This window comes from Catharus ustulatus, chromosome 24 (genome assembly GCF_009819885.2).
Source record: "Catharus ustulatus isolate bCatUst1 chromosome 24, bCatUst1.pri.v2, whole genome shotgun sequence".
NCBI lineage: Eukaryota > Metazoa > Chordata > Aves > Passeriformes > Turdidae > Catharus > Catharus ustulatus.
Genome location: NC_046244.1, coordinates 3143083 through 3160892, shown reverse-complemented (window position 1 = coordinate 3160892; position 17810 = coordinate 3143083). Strand labels below are relative to the sequence as shown.

General features: G+C 46.1%; 1 protein-coding gene across 1 annotated transcript in view; it reads left to right on the top strand.

Annotated features, from left to right (window-relative positions):
- Nucleotides 1-5837: 5837 nt before the first annotated feature.
- Nucleotides 5838-17810, top strand: part of DHRS3 (dehydrogenase/reductase 3) — a 30637-nt gene continuing 18664 nt past the window's right edge. Inside the window, exon 1 of the mRNA XM_033079653.2 lies at nucleotides 5838-6808. Coding sequence (XP_032935544.1) covers nucleotides 6536-6808 — 273 coding nt within the window. The 5' untranslated portion in view covers nucleotides 5838-6535. The remainder of the gene's footprint in view (nucleotides 6809-17810) is intronic.

Here is a 17810-nt window from a genome sequence, read left to right as displayed (position 1 = left end):
CAGCATATAGAAAGACAGTGTGAAATCACAGAACCACTGGGACACATTTCAAATGGAAAATGTGAACACAAGGGAAGAAGGAAATCAAGAAGCGCAAAAATTCATCCAGATCTGACAGCAGTACTTCACCTAACAAAAACCAGATCAGCTTGGCAAGAGGTTTTCCTATTTTAAAGGAGGTTTCAGTTTTATTCTGTGATTGTGATAGATTGTCTATGATCAAGAACCCTGCACTGATGTAAAAGATGGTATTGACACCACAGTCACACAGCCTTTCCATTGTGGAACTGCTCCTCTGTGTTCCCAGGCTGGTACTGTGTATATCTGAGGGGAGTCTTTAAGTTAAAAACACAGCACTGTGAGTCCACATGGCTTTCAGACGCGCCTCAAGCACAGCTTTAATTTCCAGCTCATTTTTCTTTCAAAAGTTCTTGCAGTTTAGCAACCTCATTTGTACAAACAGCCTTCCAGGGCTGGTGGGAACTTGGCTGCAAAGGCTCTATGAACACAATCCTGCCTATAAACACAGGTGTAACAGGAGCTGTGAGCATTCAGACACTGCCTGAGCCTCTCCAGTTAGTGATCCAGGTAACATGGTTCTGCAAAGATGGAGCTTTGTCATGTAAGTGATGTGTATAGAGAGTGTGTCAACTTGTCCTGGAGGGAAATGTGCTTTTCACTGCTGGTTTTTCCTTCAAGCCACCACCAGTCAGAAAAAATTTGGTTTCTATGACTCTTATTGAGAATAGGAGTAAATCTACACAAAGTACAGTCCAAAAGCAAGTACAAACCCAGACATCTAAACCAACAAATGGAAGTCAAAACTGGCTGAGTTACCACTGAAATACATTCCACAGAATCATAAAAAGTCCTAAGCTAGAACACATCCTTAAGGATCATCCAAGCCCAACTCCTGGCCCTGCACAGGACCACCTGAAGAATCCCACTGTGGACCAGACAGCCTGACTGCCTTCTTGCTCTCATAAACTGGAATAAAACACAGTTAAAAGTGTCATGAAAATGGATTTAAAAAAGTTGTTGTGTTAGTTGGTTTTTTCAGTTTACAGTTTGTTGTGTCTGTGTAGGAAACAACTGCCAAAAATGCAAAATTAATTCTGAAGATGATGCAATTTCACAGAATTAACAGGGCTGATTATGGAATGTTTCAGGGTGCTGATTTAGGACTTCTGAGGGGAAACATGGCCAGGATTCACTTTGGGACAACTTCAGACTGATAATTAGAGAGAACTGCTGGGATGTGACAAATCCTTGTCACCCTCACAAAGGTATGAACTGAGTGTCCTTTGGTACCTGCAGCATTTCAAACACTTTGGATAATCAGCCCTGTATGAAAGTGTAGTTTAGGGAGTCTTAATAACAGAGATGGACTTTGTAAATAAAAGTTCATGTTGGTTTTGTAAAGGTAACACTTTGGGAAAAGACCTCTTGCCAAGAAAGAGTGCAGTGGTTGGTGTAAAACAATCAGATGAAATTCTGGAATATTCCTTGGTTTTTTCCTTTTCAGAGTAGAACTGCAATTAAAAGGGACAATACCTCTAAAGTTCTAATTCTCTCACACATAGTATGTGTTGTATTTAAAGCTATTTGACTTTCTGGTTGAATTAGTGAATTTTAAAATAACTTGCATATAGTTTTAATTTACTATGTGCAAGATGCACTAACTACAGTTTTACTATAAATCTACTTTTACTTTTCGTTTTTGTAGGTTTGTACAATGCAGCATCTACTAGTTTCCACTGCTTCAAGGTAAATCTAAAGCAGTAAACAAGTAAAATAGTTCATACTTTAATGAAGAGTAGGTTAGGAAAATGTTATATATTTAGAACTGTCTTTTAACTCCCAATCCAAATTTAGTAGCAACTCTGTACATAGGTCAAAATCATAATTAATAAAAAAATGATCACTTCAAACACTTCCATTCAAGCTGGAAATAGATACATGAAATAAATGTTCACAAGATTATTCTGTTCCCCCGGCTTCAAAGGACCTGCAAATGTTTTACATTAATCATGAATTTTCTTTTTAATCTAAACAAGTTAACTGTGTAATACTGATGAGTTTTCTACTTTAAATGTCTGTGGTGCTTTAAGCATAAAGAGACTGAACTCAGGAATCAGAAAACCAAATATACTTTGATGGAGTTCATATCCTTTCATTTTCAACACTGTTCCTTGTTTCCATACCAGAAAGTTGTTATATTTGTTCCCAGTCCAGACACTGAGTCATTCCTGTTTAAGCCAGACACTGGGTTTTCTGGGTAATTTCTCTCTCCCCTCCAGAGCTGCTGGACTGAGAGGAAAATTGTAATGCCAGGTGCCTCCCCAAGCTGCATTTCTAGAGGTATTACTGTAAAAACACACCAAGGTGCTAAACACTGCCAGCAGGCCATGGAAATGCTCTGGTTGTTTCAGACAAAGGTCAGTTAGGGAGCACTCACTGATTCTGACAGTATGTACAGACAGCTCCCAGTCAGGATGCTTCATCTTCTCTTCAAAACCCTCTCTCCTGACACTTTGTGATTATGCAGTGACAGTCATATGGCTTATTTCATATGAGGTAACTTAGCAGTTAAGGGTAAAGACTGTGCAAGTTTCTCCTCTCAATTTTATTTCCTTCTTTTTTTACTTAAAACTTCTGTGGAACTTTTAACAGAGCTGAAATTCAAGCATTTAGGTATTTTTCATATTTTTTATTTAAAAACCCTAGGTGTGATATAGCTGTTGAAATGGGGGCACCAGGAACTCAGCTCCCTTCTTTTGGCCAACAAAAAAACCCTGAACACTCTGTTACCACATGGCCACTTTGAATGCCTGCTTTCAAAAATACCTGTTTGATTCCAGAGAAGAAAAGTGAGTTCATTTTTTAAAGGGATTCAGCATGCAAACTCACCTCTCTCACATATGGGTGCTTAGATTCAAAGGTCCATTGAGGTGGTGTTTTAGTAACTAGAGATGTGAAGAAGTCTGAGAATGTTTTTAAGTGCAATTGTCCCTTAATTCCAGTGCCTACCTCTAGATGGCTTCCCAGGATAGTGCATCTGGCTCCAGACCCGAGTGAACCTGAGGACTGGATTCATTTTGGTGAATCCTAGTGATACCTGCAGCTATAAACCCCAATTTCTTTCCAGCCCAGCTGTGAAGACAACACTTTGAGGTGTGATATTCTTGAGATCTTTTGGTATCTTCAAAGCTTTGCATTTTAGGTTATTTCTGATTGCTGCCACAGCTCCTGGCTGGGCATGGATGTGCAGTTACAGCCTCCTCAGAAAAGCTTAATCTGTGCAACTGAAATCACAATTTATCTGTCTAATGCTTGACAGTGCACACAGCCAGGGACCTGGGGATCCTGCTGTAATACACTCTGCCCTTCCCCCTATTACAACAGAGTCTGAAATCCTTTGGAGACCTTCTGGGTATGCCCTTACCACTGGACAAAAAAGTCTTGGAAAAAAACACCCTTTTTTGAAGAGTGAGTCTCCCTGTGTCATTCAGAGCCTGCCTTTTTCACTGCCCATGCTAAACCCCCAGATTTCAGTAATGCAAGCATCTTCCAGCATGGAAAATCCATGAGGTGTTATGCTATGCAGAAGAACACTGGTAACAGATATTGATGACTATCAGCCTAGGCTGGGTTCAGCTGGCAATCCAGGGCTGCAAGCAGCATTGCCCTCCACACACCAGCTGATGTTGGGCAAGCAGCTCCCTGCCAAAGCTCTGTGTGGCAGAGATGGCTCCCTTGAGCTCAGCCTTAGCCCTGACTCCTCCTGGCCCTGCTTTTCCCCGGACTCAGGTCAGACCAGGGCACCTCTCTGGTGCATGCAGGTGAGACAGGAGGCAGGGGATGCCTGGCTTGGTGACAGAGCACTTGGCTTCTGCAGTGAGCCCAGAGTGGCACCAGCCCAGCACAGCATGCACTGAGCCCAAGGCAGCATAAGAAAGCCCAGGGCAACATGGAGCTAGCCCAGCATGGCACAAAGCTAGCCCAGCATACCACAGCTCCTACCCACATGGCAGGAGCCCATGCAACAAGTCCAGCATGGCAGGAGCCCAGCATACCCACGGCAAGCCCAGGGTGCCCACCGTTTGCCCCCCATGCCTGCAGGTGGCCCAGGGTACCGGCAGGATGCCCACAGCATGCCCACAGTCCCCCCAAGGTGCCCACAGCAAGCCCAGGGTCTCTGCAGCTGGCCCAGGGTGCCCCCAGGTGGCCCAAGGTCTCTGCAGCTGGCCCAGGCTCTCTGTAGCTGGCCCAGGCTCTGTGCAGCTGGCCCAGGGTGCCCACAGCAAGTCCAGGGTGCCTGCAGGTGGCCCAGGCTCCCCACAGCTGGGCCAGGCCCTCTGTAGCTGGTCCAGGGTCACTCTCTGCAGCCTGCCCAGGCTCTGTGCAGCTGGCCCGGGGTGCCCATAGGTGGCCCAAGGTCTCTGTAGCTGGCCCAGGCTCTCTGTCTGTAGCTGGCCCAGGCTCCCTGCAGCTGGCCCGGGGTGCCCGCAGGTGGCCCAGGGTCGGTCTCTGCAGCTGGCCCGGGCTCTCTGTAGCTGGCCCAGGGTCTCTCTCTGCAGATAGCCCAGGCTCCATGCAGCTGGCCCGGGGTGCCCGCAGGTGGCCCAGGCTGTCTGTAGCTAGCCCAGGCTCTCTGTAGCTAGCCCAGATGCCCGCAGGTGGCCCAGGCTGTCTGTAGCTAGCCCGAGCTCTCTGTAGCTAGCCCAGGTGCCCGCAGGTGGCCCAGGCTCTGTCTCTGTAGCTGACCCAGGGTCTCTCTCTGCAGCTAGCCCAGATGCCCGCAGGTGGCCCAGGCTGTCTGCAGCTAGCCCAGGCTCTCTGTAGCTAGCTCGGGTACCTGCAGGTGGCCCAGGCTCTCTGTAGCTGGGCCAGAGTCTCTCTCTGTAGCTAGCCCGGGCTCTCTGTAGCTAGCCCGGGTACCTGCAGGTGGCCCAGGCTCTGTCTCTGTAGCTGACCCAGGGTCTCTCTCTGCAGCTAGCCCAGGTGCCCGCAGGTGGCCCGGGGTCTCTGTAGCTGGCCCAGACTCTCTCTCTGTAGCTGGCCCAGGGTCTCTCTCTGTAGCTAGCCCGGGGTGCCCGCAGGTGGCCCAGGCTCTCTGTGGCTAGCCCAGGCTCCGTGCAGCTGGCCCGGGGTGCCCGCAGGTGGCCCAGGCTGTCTGTAGCTAGCCCGAGCTCTCTGCAGCTAGCCCAGGGTACCCGCAGGTGGCCCGGGGTCTCTGTAGCTAGCCCGGGGTCTCTGTAGCTAGCCCGAGCTCTCTGTAGCTAGCCCGGGTGCCCGCAGGTGGCCCAGGCTGTCTGTAGCTGGCCCAGACTCTCTCTCTGTAGCTAGCCCAGGGTCTCTCTCTGTAGCTAGCCCGAGCTCTCTGTAGCTAGCCCAGGTGCCCGCAGGTGGCCCAGGCTGTCTGTAGCTGGCCCAGGCTCTCTGTAGCTAGCCCGGGTACCCGCAGGTGGCCCAGGCTCTCTGTAGCTAGCCCGAGCTCTCTGTAGCTAGCCCAGGTGCCCGCAGGTGGCCCAGGCTGTCTGTAGCTGGCCCAGGCTCTCTGTAGCTAGCCCGGGTACCCGCAGGTGGCCCAGGCTCTCTGTAGCTGGCCCAGGGTCTCTCTCTGTAGCTAGCCCGGGTACCCGCAGGTGGCCCTGTGGCCGCGCTCCCCGCCCAGCCCAGCCCGGCCCGGCCCGGCCCGGCCCAGCCGCAGTCGGTGTCTCGGTGGCGCGGCGGGGCCGGCGGGGGAGGGCAGAGCCGCAGCCACTCCCAGGAACAGTAGTGAAATCGCCCCGACACTTGAACTGTCAATCAGGATTAATGGGGTATAAAACCTCCCCAGCGCCGCGGCCCTGAGCGGCAGAGACGGCAATAGGCAGGAGTGAGTGCGAGCCGGAGCTGGAGCAGTGCACGGCGTAATTCCTGCTCTGTGATCACACACTCCAAGTGAAAAAACCGGGAGAGGGGGCACAGAGAGGCAGTGACCGGCTCAACCTCTGCAAGCGGCTCGGGACAGAACGTCTATAGATATTTATAGATACTAAAACAAAAACAACCTCACCCTGAATTGAGCCTTTCTTAAAAAGAAGGTCCTGGCAATTCTGTCTTATTTAAGCAATTTCCTGAGTCTAAGAATAGAAATGAGCTGCCTGGAAGGCACTGCAGGCTGAAATTTGGAGGCATAGGCTGCTTTATTTTATTTTTCTAAATGTGAAAGCCTTTCGTTTGGATACTGGATTTTTATGTGGGTCTTTGCAGCGGAGGGATGTATGGTTACTTTTAATTCTACTTTTTTTTTTTCTGCTAATTAAAAAAAAAAAGCCTTCCAGTTAAAAAGCAAGGAAGCTGATTTACCTGCGTGTGAGAATCCCAGAGGACACCGATCAAGAAGCAGGGGAGTGACTTGGTCTTCTGCACTACTTTACTCCTACCCCCATTTTTTTTTTAGGGGGAGAGAAGGATTTTTCCAGTCCAAGAACCTCGTGCCCCCAAGTTTTGGAAGGGGGCTGAAGACTTGTCACCCATCTGGGGGTGCATGAAGGGCGTTGTTTTCCTTTCTCTGTCACCTTGGTTCGGTGGAGGTTTGGAAGAGAAGTTTCGGTGGGAGAAGAGGATGGTGTGGAAGTGGCTGGGCGCCCTGCTGCTGTTCCCGGTGCAGATGCTGTACCTGGTGGTGAAAGCCGCCGTGTGCCTGGTGCTGCCGCCCCGAATGCGGGACCTGTCCCGGGACAGCGTGCTGGTGACCGGCGGGGGCCGCGGCATCGGCCGCCACCTGGCCCGGGAGTTCGCCAGGAGAGGAGCCAGGAAGGTGAGCGGGGAGGGGAGGGGAGCGCCCACCTGCTGCTCTGCCCTGTTCCCCAGCTCCGGTGGGACTGGGGCATCCCTTGGAGAAGGTGAGAGGGGCTCTCCTTTTGCAGAGCTGAGCCATTGCATCAATTACATTTCACGAGTTCCTCCTTCCCTGCATCCTGCCTTTGCCCGTCCCACCCGTGAAAGCGCGATTGTGTAAATTCCCCCTCGTGAATCCCCCTGTGCTGACAAAGGAGAGGTTCCCACCTCAGCCCAGGTTTCCTGAGGCAGGAGAAGGAGACCTGAACAATTGCTATGCATGGAGCCAGTGCTCACTGCCATTGCTGTGTCCTGGGCTGCTTCCTGGCATTGCTGGGCACGGGGATCATGTACAGTGAGCCCCATCTATCAGGTGACATCCAGGTGTGTCACCCCAGAGGAGAGGGACAGGTGGCTCTGGGACAGGAGAAGTGTTCCCTTTCACCCTGCTGGGTTTCCACTCGCAGAATTAATTTCTTGTGCTTCCTGAAGTCTCTTGTATTTTATTTTTGGACAGCCCAGAGCTGTTCAAAGGGAAGATGAATGAGAACCTGGCTAGAAGAGCACAGTTTGAGTGGAAGCTGTAGGGTTATTTTCACATTTCCTTTAGGAGAGGGGCTGAGAGTGGCACAGCAGCCCAGAAGTGCCAGTGTAGCTGCTGGGTCCATTCTCTTGCTCAGGAACTGGTGGTTTACCTTGAAACCTTGTGGTTTTGTAAGTGCAGGTATGTCCCTGTGTGTGAATCAGTCAGGGATACAGAAACACACATCCCTGAAATGAGTCTTGGGATGGAAAGTTTCATCTCTCCTTTTATTGGTAATTAAGGGGGGACTGGTGAAATTAGACAGCTGCGCAAATACCTCTGTGTCAGAGGATGAATGAAAGTAAATAGAGAAGAAAGAAGAGGAAAAATACAGAATGAGAGGCTATTTAAAGAAAAAAAAATTGGATTTAGTTCAGGATAGTGTTCTGTCACTTCCTTACACATGCATTACAGTTTTCTCTGTGTGGTACAGAGCTATTCTGGCATGTAACTCCGAGGTGTAAAATATGTCAGCATTGAACTTTAATGTTTGTCTGTGTTTGTGTTTAAACATCATGTTGAGATTTACACATTCTGGGAGTCAGAGCAAACAAGTTGACTGACCTTTGGACCCAAGAAATTTGCTGAAAGTGTATTTATATTATCTGTTGGAATACCACGCCTCATTATTTATTTATTTAGAGTGGCTGGTTGCTATGCTGAGCTCTGGCATTAAAGTGCTACCATTTCTAGAGCACATTTAAGAGCTGTTTTGCTGCAGTTGAGCTGGGAGCTGAACAATGGCCCTGGGGAAGCAGGGGACAGGGGCCAAAAGGAGACAGGGCTGTTGGAGAGAGAGCTGAAGATGGAATTACTGTAAACAGACACACACTGTATTCTATCTGTATGTCCTATCTACAAAATCTCTGTGTATTGTACAAGGAAAAATACATGAGAATAATTACTGGGAACCTTTGTCTCCTATGATGTTCTGAAATGCTCTGTGCTGCTAGTTATTGGTTAGAACTTTGGGATGTTTTGGCTTTGGGGATGTTTCCATGTGTCATCAAGGTAGTTAAGCCTTTGCATTGATTCAATTTTAATTAGGTTTCCTTTTCAATTGTATCATGGTGTCCAGTCAGTCATATATGGCACTCAGCAAGTTCTGATCCCCTGGCAGTGGCGCTGCCTGTCAGCCTGTGGTGAGAACACCAAAGTTGGCTTATTCTCCTTAGCAGTTTTAATGCCAATTTTACCTACATGTGGCAGTTTCCATTCTCTTTGCTATGAGATTTCATTTCTTTCCTGCTTCTGTGTTCAAACATAAATTTGTAGATTTTATGCAGTCCACAACCTTCTGCTTGGCACTCCTCTTCAATTTTACGCTTTGCCTTTGACAATCAAATAGAAATGAAAAAGGCTTGCAGTATCTAGCAAGTCATCTTTTGATAAGGCTTGTGAAAATTGACTGGTTTTCTCTTTTTACACAGTTAACTGTCTTATATTAATATGCAAAGCTTATGCAAAGATCTGCTGGAGGGTGTGCAGTGTGTCCTGGGCAGGGTTTAGTTCTGCAGGAGGGTGTGCAGTGTGTCCTGAGCAGGGTTTAGGTTCTGCAGGAGGGTGTGCAGTGTGTCCTGACCATGTTCAGGTTCTGCAGGAGAGTGTGCAGTGTGTCCTGAGCAGGTTCAAGTTCTACAGGAGGGTGTGCAGTGTGTCCTGAGCAGGCTCAGGTTCTGCAGGAGGGTGTGCAGTGTGTCCTGAGCAGGTTCAAGTTCTACAGGAGGGTGTGCAGTGTGTCCTGAGCAGTTTCAGGTTTTACAGGAGGGTGTGCAGTGTGTCCTGAGCAGGCTCAGGTTCTGCAGGAGGGTGTGCAGTGTGTCCTGAGCAGGGTTTAGTTCTGCAGGAGGGTGTGCAGTGTGTCCTGAGCAGGCTCAGGTTCTGCAGGAGGGTGTGCAGTGTGTCCTGAGCAGGGTTTAGGTTCTGCAGGAGGGTGTGCAGTGTGTCCTGAGCAGGTTCAGGTTTTACAGGAGGGTGTGCAGTGTGTCCTGAGCAGGCTCAGGTTCTGCAGGAGGGTGTGCAGTGTGTCCTGAGCAGGGTTTAGTTCTGCAGGAGGGTGTGCAGTGTGTCCTGACCATGTTCAGGTTCTGCAGGAGGGTGTGCAGTGTGTCCTGAGCAGGCTCAGGTTTTACAGGAGGGTGTGCAGTGTGTCCTGAGCAGGCTCAGGTTTTACAGGAGGGTGTGCAGTGTGTCCTGAGCAGGTTCAGGATGTGCAGGAGGGTGTGCAGTGTGTCCTGAGCAGGTTCAGGTTTTACAGGAGGGTGTGCAGTGTGTCCTGAGCAGGGTGTAGATTTTACAGGAGGGTGTGCAGTGTGTCCTGGGCAGGTTCAGGTTTTACAGGAGGGTGTGCAGTGTGTCCTGAGCAGGTTCAGGTTTTGCAGGAGGGTGTGCAGTGTGTCCTGAGCAGGGTGTAGATTTTACAGAAGGGTGTGCAGTGTGTCCTGGGCAGGTTCAGGTTCTGCAGGAGGGTGTGCAGTGTGTCCTGAGCAGGTTCTGCTGGAGGGTGTGCAGCGTGTCCTGAGCAGGCTCAGGTTCTGCAGGAGGGTGTGCAGTGTGTCCTGAGCAGGGTTTAGTTCTGCTGGAGGGTGTGCAGTGTGTCCTGAGCAGGTTCAGGTTTTACAGGAGGGTGTGCAGTGTGTCCTGAGCAGGTTCAGGTTCTGCAGGAGGGTGTGCAGTGTGTCCTGAGCAGGTTCAGGTTCTGCAGGAGGGTGTGCAGTGTGTCCTGAGCGGGTTCAGGTTTTGCAGGAGGGTGTGCAGTGTGTCCTGGGCAGGGTGTAGATTTTACAGGAGGATATGCAGTGTGTCCTGAGCAGTTTCAGGTTTTACAGGAGGGTGTGCAGTGTGTCCTGAGCAGGTTCAGGTTCTGCAGGAGGGTGTGCAGTGTGTCCTGAGCAGGGGCTCCCAGCGCTTGCTCACGCAGACATAGTGGCGGGCTTTTGGAGGTAGGCGGCGATATATAACCATATTTTTGAGATTAGAATCTTCAGAAAGATAAGTTAGTTGGGACTGTGAGGATATGAAACTCCTCTGGTAATTAACTGGATGGGATTTCATCTTGCACTCACTTTCAGAGACTGGTTTTGTTGCTCACAAGTGAGATGTATCAGAGCCGTTCTCAAGCAGGGTAGCAAATGTATTTCACAAGATTATGCATTGTCACATCTGCAAGTCTTCTACTGTAAAATTTCATCTTGAATTTAAAGCTATGAAGATGGCAAGAAATAAATTCCAAAAGGGTTTATGCAAATGGAAATGTCTTGTGCTTGATTGATGAGCATGGAGACTAAAATTCTCAATCTAATGGAATGGAAGTCACTTGGGCCTGATTTGTAAATCCATCCTGATTCCCATTCTTTACTGCCATTGTGCCTCAAATGTGACTCAGATGAATGTCTAGGAGACATTTCCTTCTCAAGTGGTGTTTCTTTTCTCACAGTTGTTCATTGGCCTCTCCAAAGAAGTGGTCAATAAGGGCACAAAGCAGTGCCAGTTCTATCTGCAGTTTCACAAGTCTATGTTCTGTTTCTTTTCAATTAAGACTGCCAGCAGTTTTTAGGCAATGAGAGACTTCACTCATCAGATCATTCCTGTTCAGGTGTACACTGAGAGGTCCATACTCCATTTGTAATTTCAAGTAGTTGTCAAGAACTACTTGGTCCTGGGAGGCCCTGTGTATTGAAATGCTTCCTGGAGCACTTCTGGAAAAGCCAAGAGCATGTAAATGAGCTGTGTGCAGGGATGAAGTGGTTACAGATGATCCAGGACATGTTAGTGTTATTATGAGGGATGAACAGCACTGACTTTTCTCCGGAAGTGCTCAAGTGTTGTAATCCAACTTCCCAGAGATGTGTCCAGATTCATAAGTGCTGCCTGAGAAGCTACTTTGCTGTGGCTGAATTGCTGGAGAAATTAACTTTCTGCTTTCAGTCCTTTCTTGGCTGCTGGCAAAATTCAAAATCCTCACTGTTGCTTGCTTTAACTCTTGGGAATTTGACTGTACCTTAAAAGTACTTGGTCAGTGGAGCATCACCTCTGCCTCAGTCTCACATGCTGGTAGTTCTGTCAAGGCTTGTAGCTGTTGGTACTTTGGTGAGCCAAAATGGCAGAGAATGTCTGTGTTAATGAAATGAGAGAAGGAGAGACTTTTATGAGTTTATGATTTAATGCCTATGAAATAAAAATCCACTTCCAAAGCCTAATAGTGTTTTGCAAAGACTGTACTGTACAATCCAGTTAATATTGGGAGGACTGGCCCCTTTGAACAGTATTTCTTGTGTTGGAGAGCAGCCCTCTGCAGATGTGAGCAGTCAGGGAGCAGAGGGGCTGAATGGGTTCATTCACTGCTCAGTAGAGTGGGAAACTGTGCCTGTTTTCCTCAAAGCCATTTGCTTTTCCTACAGAAGTTTCATTATAGTGCCTTTGCCAGAAAGTTGTCAGCCCTGGTTTTGATGGTCTCTAGTGAAGAAGTTTTGATTCCTATGTCTTTTGTATGTCTTGCTCTTTGTTAGATTATTTTTAGAAAACATTTATCTCTAAAAATTTTTCATTTTAATTTATTTGTTCACAGATTATCTAATTTGAGGTGTGATTGAACAGGAAAGGGATGCTTGGTTCTTAGGCATTCTGTGTTGTTAAATGTCAACAAAACCTAATAAAAGTAACTGAAAAGGATGTTAATGATAGGACAGGAACAGATTCCCCAACTCTAGTATTTAATTTAGTATTCTTGTTTATCTGGCAATGACTTTGGTAGAGTTTCTTGGGTCTTTCCAAAAAACCTCAACAACCCTGAAACCTCAACTGTTCTTTCCATCAGTGTTTTCACAGCATTTTTCTAAGTCAGATTTCAGAAATCTGCATTTTGGAAGATTTCTTGTTGTTTGGTTGTGCTGTCCTCTTTCAGTTCAGTTGGGATGAGAGGAAGTAGCACCAAGGGAGGGATGGATGAGAGCTGTGCGAGCCCACACTGCTGCTGGAACCTGGAGTTTCCCTCAGTGCTTCACTTTCTCCAACAGAACTGAAAACCTCAGAAGAATTACAAGTGCTTGAGAACCTTGTATAACTGGAGGGGTTTAGCTGCATGAGATTTGAGGTTATTTTGTGTTGAGGCTGAGAGTGCTGGAAAGAGGTTATGTAAAAAAATGGTGTCAGGTCTTAGAATTTAGCCTTGTATTCCCAGTAAGGGGAAATTTGGCAAGTTTTGAGATGAGTTTATCAATGGCACGCTCCTCCCACACAAAGTGAATATTTCACTTTGGTCTACATGAGTCACATTGACATATTATTTCGCAGATTTCACTGAACTCTCTAAGTTGGAAGGGACCCCATAAGGATCATCAAGTCCAACTCTTAAGTGAATGGCCTATATATTATTGTCCTGCTTTGTATGAATTAGTATGTGTGAACCTTCTAAAAGCTTCTTTGTAACCACACCAATGCCATATGATAAAGGAGTAACTGCACTGTGACTGGAGCTGGATATTAAATTAATACCAATCCCCTGAAGTGAGGGCAAAAGACAGCCACTGCTGCTGTTTCAGAGCTGTGACACTTTTTTGAAATGCAGGACAAAAGCTGTGAGTGTCTCCCTTGGACTCAGTAAGAGTTCTTATTCCAAAATGTCCTAAAACATCGGTCACTCTCAAACATTCATCTCTGGTTGCACTTTCAGAGCCTGTAGAAGTGTCTTGCTGAGCTGCATTGGGGATTATCTCCTGCCTGGCATCAAATTCCTGGTGCTTGGCAATGGGAATATGCCCCAGATGTGCTGTGGCATTCCTAACCTGAAACCTTTCTTTTGGAATGTACCGAGGTGTATCATCCCTGACCCTGTGCTGGGGGAGTGGGGAAGGGAAGGCATGAGAGCCCTGCAGCAGCCCCAGCAAACCCTGCTTCTGTTAGCTTGAAAATCCACTGTGCTGGGCCAGTTGTCAAGGAGACACTTTTGTTCTGCAAGTAATAACTGATTTCTGACACATCCATTCCTCGTCAGTTCAGAACATGACTAGACCTGATCTGGCCACCCCAGAGAACATTAGTCCTGATGGAAGGGAAAGAGCTGGTTTTAAATGACACACTTTCAGAGCTGAGAGGACCCAGTTTTCCTCAGAATCTGATTAATCACATGTACTTCTTTTTAACAGGAATCATGACCTAACATAATGAAATCAGAAAGCCTTTAAAATTAGGTTTATAAAAGAAATGGACACAGTTCTGATGTAGATTGCCCAGTGCAATATCCCAGTGTGGTGCACATTTAAGGTTGCCTCGTTTTAAGAGTCAGTGTGAAATATATATACATACATATTTAGATTTCAGTGCTAAGAAACTGTTGCCAGGTGAGCATCTGTCCCCAGTCAATGCTTTTCCTGCCCTGTGGTGGTACCACAATGGCATACAGCCCATGTGTCTAATGGATTTCTGTGCAGTCATTTTGAAATGCAAAGAAGCAAGTGACCATTTGGAAAAGGCAATCTGGCATTGTGTGGAAAGGACAAGGTAATCTGAAAGGAAAATGCACATTTTCTATGCTGCAGATATTTTAGTGTAAAGAGAATATTTACCTGTAGTGCAAATACAAGGTTGTAGGTGATTAATCTCTGTTGTGTGTGTGGTTGGAAAAAAACCACCATAGGAATGCAGCAGCTTCAGGGATATGTTAAATGATGGTTACTTTAATCTTCCTTAATTTTAAGCACTTAATCTTACAGTGAACTATTAGAGCATGTCACAACTTATCAGCAACCAGAAGTACATGAGAAGAGCTGGGGAGTGAATGTTTTTCTGTGTCATGCAAAATAATACATTAATTTGAAACACTTGGTAAACTATGAGAGCATAGATCTGATTGGGTGGCTTTATGGTCTCCAGAAAGGCTTTATTTCTCCAAAGATTGCATCCTGACAGCAGCTTTATTTAATGGCTTCCTGTTGGCAGCTCCCTACTTTGTTGATTGGATTTGAGGATGGGCAGAAGAGCCCTTGTTTGGAGTCCCAGGCTGTGATGGCATGAAGCCTGTGCTGGGTGCTGGTGCCAAGGGCAGCAGTTGGAATAACATGCTGAATAAGTGTCTTTGCCTGGCAGGCACCACCAGAATTTATCAGCTCTCAGATCTTTGGTGTCTGTGAAGCAGCTTGGGCTGGAGCTGTTTAAACTTATAATTTGGAACATACCTGTCTTTTGTTGCTGGGTATGTTGTAAGGAGAATAAATAATGTTAACAAGAAGTGGAACTTGCAGAGTTACAGTCTTGTCATCTGCCATCAAGATACAGTGATGTCATGAGAAAATATTGTCCCAGTGAGACCATGCTGTGTTGGCACACCAAGATCCAGCACTTTTTAACATGCTGAAGGTCTGGCATCAGGGCAGTTAAATGAGGCTTCCCACTAAACACAAGGACTGTGCCAATGCTGTAAAAAAATCTTTAGGTTTTAAAGATGAGATTCTATATTAATGTCATTGCAGTGCCTCAAAACTGACTTCACACCAAAAACTGCATAGCATAAAGATGTTGAATGTGCTCTGTAAGAACAACAGCAAAAGATGATGCTGGCCTCAGGGTTGGCAGGGATAAAATAAATAAATGTGACAGTGGAGATAAAAACCAAAAGGTGACAATGAGTACTAACACAGAACTCTGCTGATTAAAGCCAGAGACTGCAGCACCACTCCTTGAGCCAGTTTAAAGTTTTGGGGGAGGCATCACAGCAATGGAAGCCTTGAAAAGCAGCAGTAAAGAGTTTTGAAGAACTCTTAGAGAGGTTCAAGAAGTGTGGTAGAAAACTGGTTGTTTTAAAAATTAATGCTGGGAGGTAAAGGGAGGTAATGCTGCAGTAGAAGACCTGATGCTAAATGAAAGTGATGGGAGTATGGGTAAAGTGAGAGTGAATACCTTAAAAGTGAAAACAGAGGCTCAGCTCTGGCAGGCTGGAGGAGGCAGTGGAATTCCAAATGAGCTGACCTGGTCCAAGCAGTAGATGAGGTGTTTGATCTCGAGCAGGGGGTTGGACCAGAGGACATCCAGAGGTCCAGAGCCTCAACCATAGTCTGATTCCATGATTCTCAGTGTTATTTGTACCACAGGAAGGAAAAAGGTGGATTTTGTGAACTTCAGGGCTGACAGGAAGGTTTTGGGCTATGATGTTTCATGCCACTTAACTGAAGTGATTCATCCCTATTTTATTTGCATCGTTTCCTCACCTACAGTGACTTGTAAAAGTGCTGCTGTGTATTTATGTTGCATTTATGTCATGGCTCTGGCACAGGCTAGGAGAGTCTCAGATTTGTAGAACTGTTTCCATCTGAAGTACTGTAGGTAGTTTCTACTGCATTATAAAAGAATCAAACATGCTGTTGAGCTAATGCCTAATTTAATTAGCCAGGCACAGCAATTTGCTTTAAGAGTGACCATAATCTGTGCACACAGTCCTAAGCATTTGACTGAAACATTTTAAAGGAATCAAAGATTTTATTATTCTTAAGGCTGCTGTGGAAATCTGCTTCATTAGAGTGATGCTATGCAGTGGATAGTGAAATTACGAAGGAGGAACTTAGAAAACTCTGAATAGACTCTGAATTCCATTTCTCAAAGAGATCAGCAACATTCAAAGTTGGCATATCAAGAACTATCTGGTTCTGCATCTGGTTTTGCATCAAACTGCCAGAGCAAAGACCAGGAACTTGGCCTGACAGTAACCTGAGAGGAATGAAAGTATTAAGACAATTAAAAAAAAAAAAGACAAATAGATGATAATGATGAAGTTCACAGAAGCAGCCAATTAATTCTACAAGAGTGATGGGGAGAAGAAAGAAAGGTAACAGTTCTCTTGATTTCCTTCCCATAAAAGTGGACAAGGTTCTGGAAACTCAATATCTTTCCTTCTGGGCAGTTTGAAAATGCCAGCTAATGATTACTGAGTATTTGAGTTTCAGTTCTAACTTCGAGCATTTGTTTTAAAATCCACTAACAAATGCTAGTTAGTGTTTAGTGTTCACTTTCACTTTGATCCCTGTCCCAAACTGAAGGTACAAATCTGACACAACTGCTGCTTCAAGGTTTCCTGCAGGAACTGAAAAGAAAATCTGTCCAAGGCAGAGAACAAGAGCCTCAGAGCTGACCACCGGGAGAGAACAAGCTCTGGCGTTTTTAAACCCTTATCAGGAATATAAAACAGAAATTATTAGATTTTTTTTTTTTTTAGCTGGGCCCAGACTCTGTTCTTCAAAGCATCCTGTCAACATCCTGAAGAGTCAAACAAGTCAGACCCAGGCACTGCCAGATCCATTGGCTGATAACACTGACGCCAGCAGAAAAGGGTCAAATACATGTTGTTTGACCTTTATCCCAGTGGGGATTAAATTGATTCTAATTAATAGACTTGGGAATAGATGGGTACCTTGGCAGAGTTTGTAATTAATTTAAATTGTTCATCCCATTAGCTTAGCCATAAACTATGCATAATTACAATGGGATTTTGTGGACAGCCACCCTTATGTTGCCACCTTCTTAATTACAATTTATTGACTGCAGTGCTGCAGAGCTTATTTGTTTTGGTTAACATAGGGATTTCTGTTGTCTACACTGCCTGAGCAAATGTGTCAGTGCTCCATTTATGGCAGTAAAATCATGTTTGAAAGCACAAATGCAGCTCTGCTGGATCAATTGTGCTTTAGGTGTGTGCCTGGGAGGTAAACCTGGAGTACACTTAACTAACATAAAATTACAGATATTTTGAGGTGGTATAAAAACCATGCCTGGAAAGACTCTGTGATTATCCTGTAGCATGACACAGTTTTAGCTGCAGATTAGAAAGAGTCTGTAGAAAGTCTGTGGCAGTTGGTGTGACCTGGTTTATAATATATTTCTTCCCTTATCTCAGTGAAAGAGCCATTTAAAATAAGTGCAGATGGAGCTCAAACTTGACTTCTCCTTGAGTCACCTTCCCTTCTCTTGGGCAGCACAGGTATTTCCATGGGTGCTCTGTCATTTTGGTAGGTCCTCTTTCCCACTAAGTCCTGGGCTAGAATCCTGCTGTTGAAACTTCTGTGAGTGCTGGCCTGTATCAGAAAGTCAAACTTCAGGCACTGGAGATCTTATTTCAGTGTTTCTTAGAGGCTTCACTAAGGAGCAAATATCTCCTTGATGACCAGTCCTATATTTAGGAGTGGAGTCACCACTCCAACAACCCTGATCTTTTCTGTGCTTATAATTTGGGTTTGTTCTATTTGCCCTTTGAATCACCAGCTACCCCTAAGATTTTCTCTGTGCCTGAGGAGCTGACAAATTTGCACTATTTTACCTGGAAACAGAAATTCTTAGATAATCTTTTTACTGGACTGCAAGAAAAAAACTCCAATATACCAGGCCTAAATTATGGGAGTGAGGAGTGGGGCTGTAA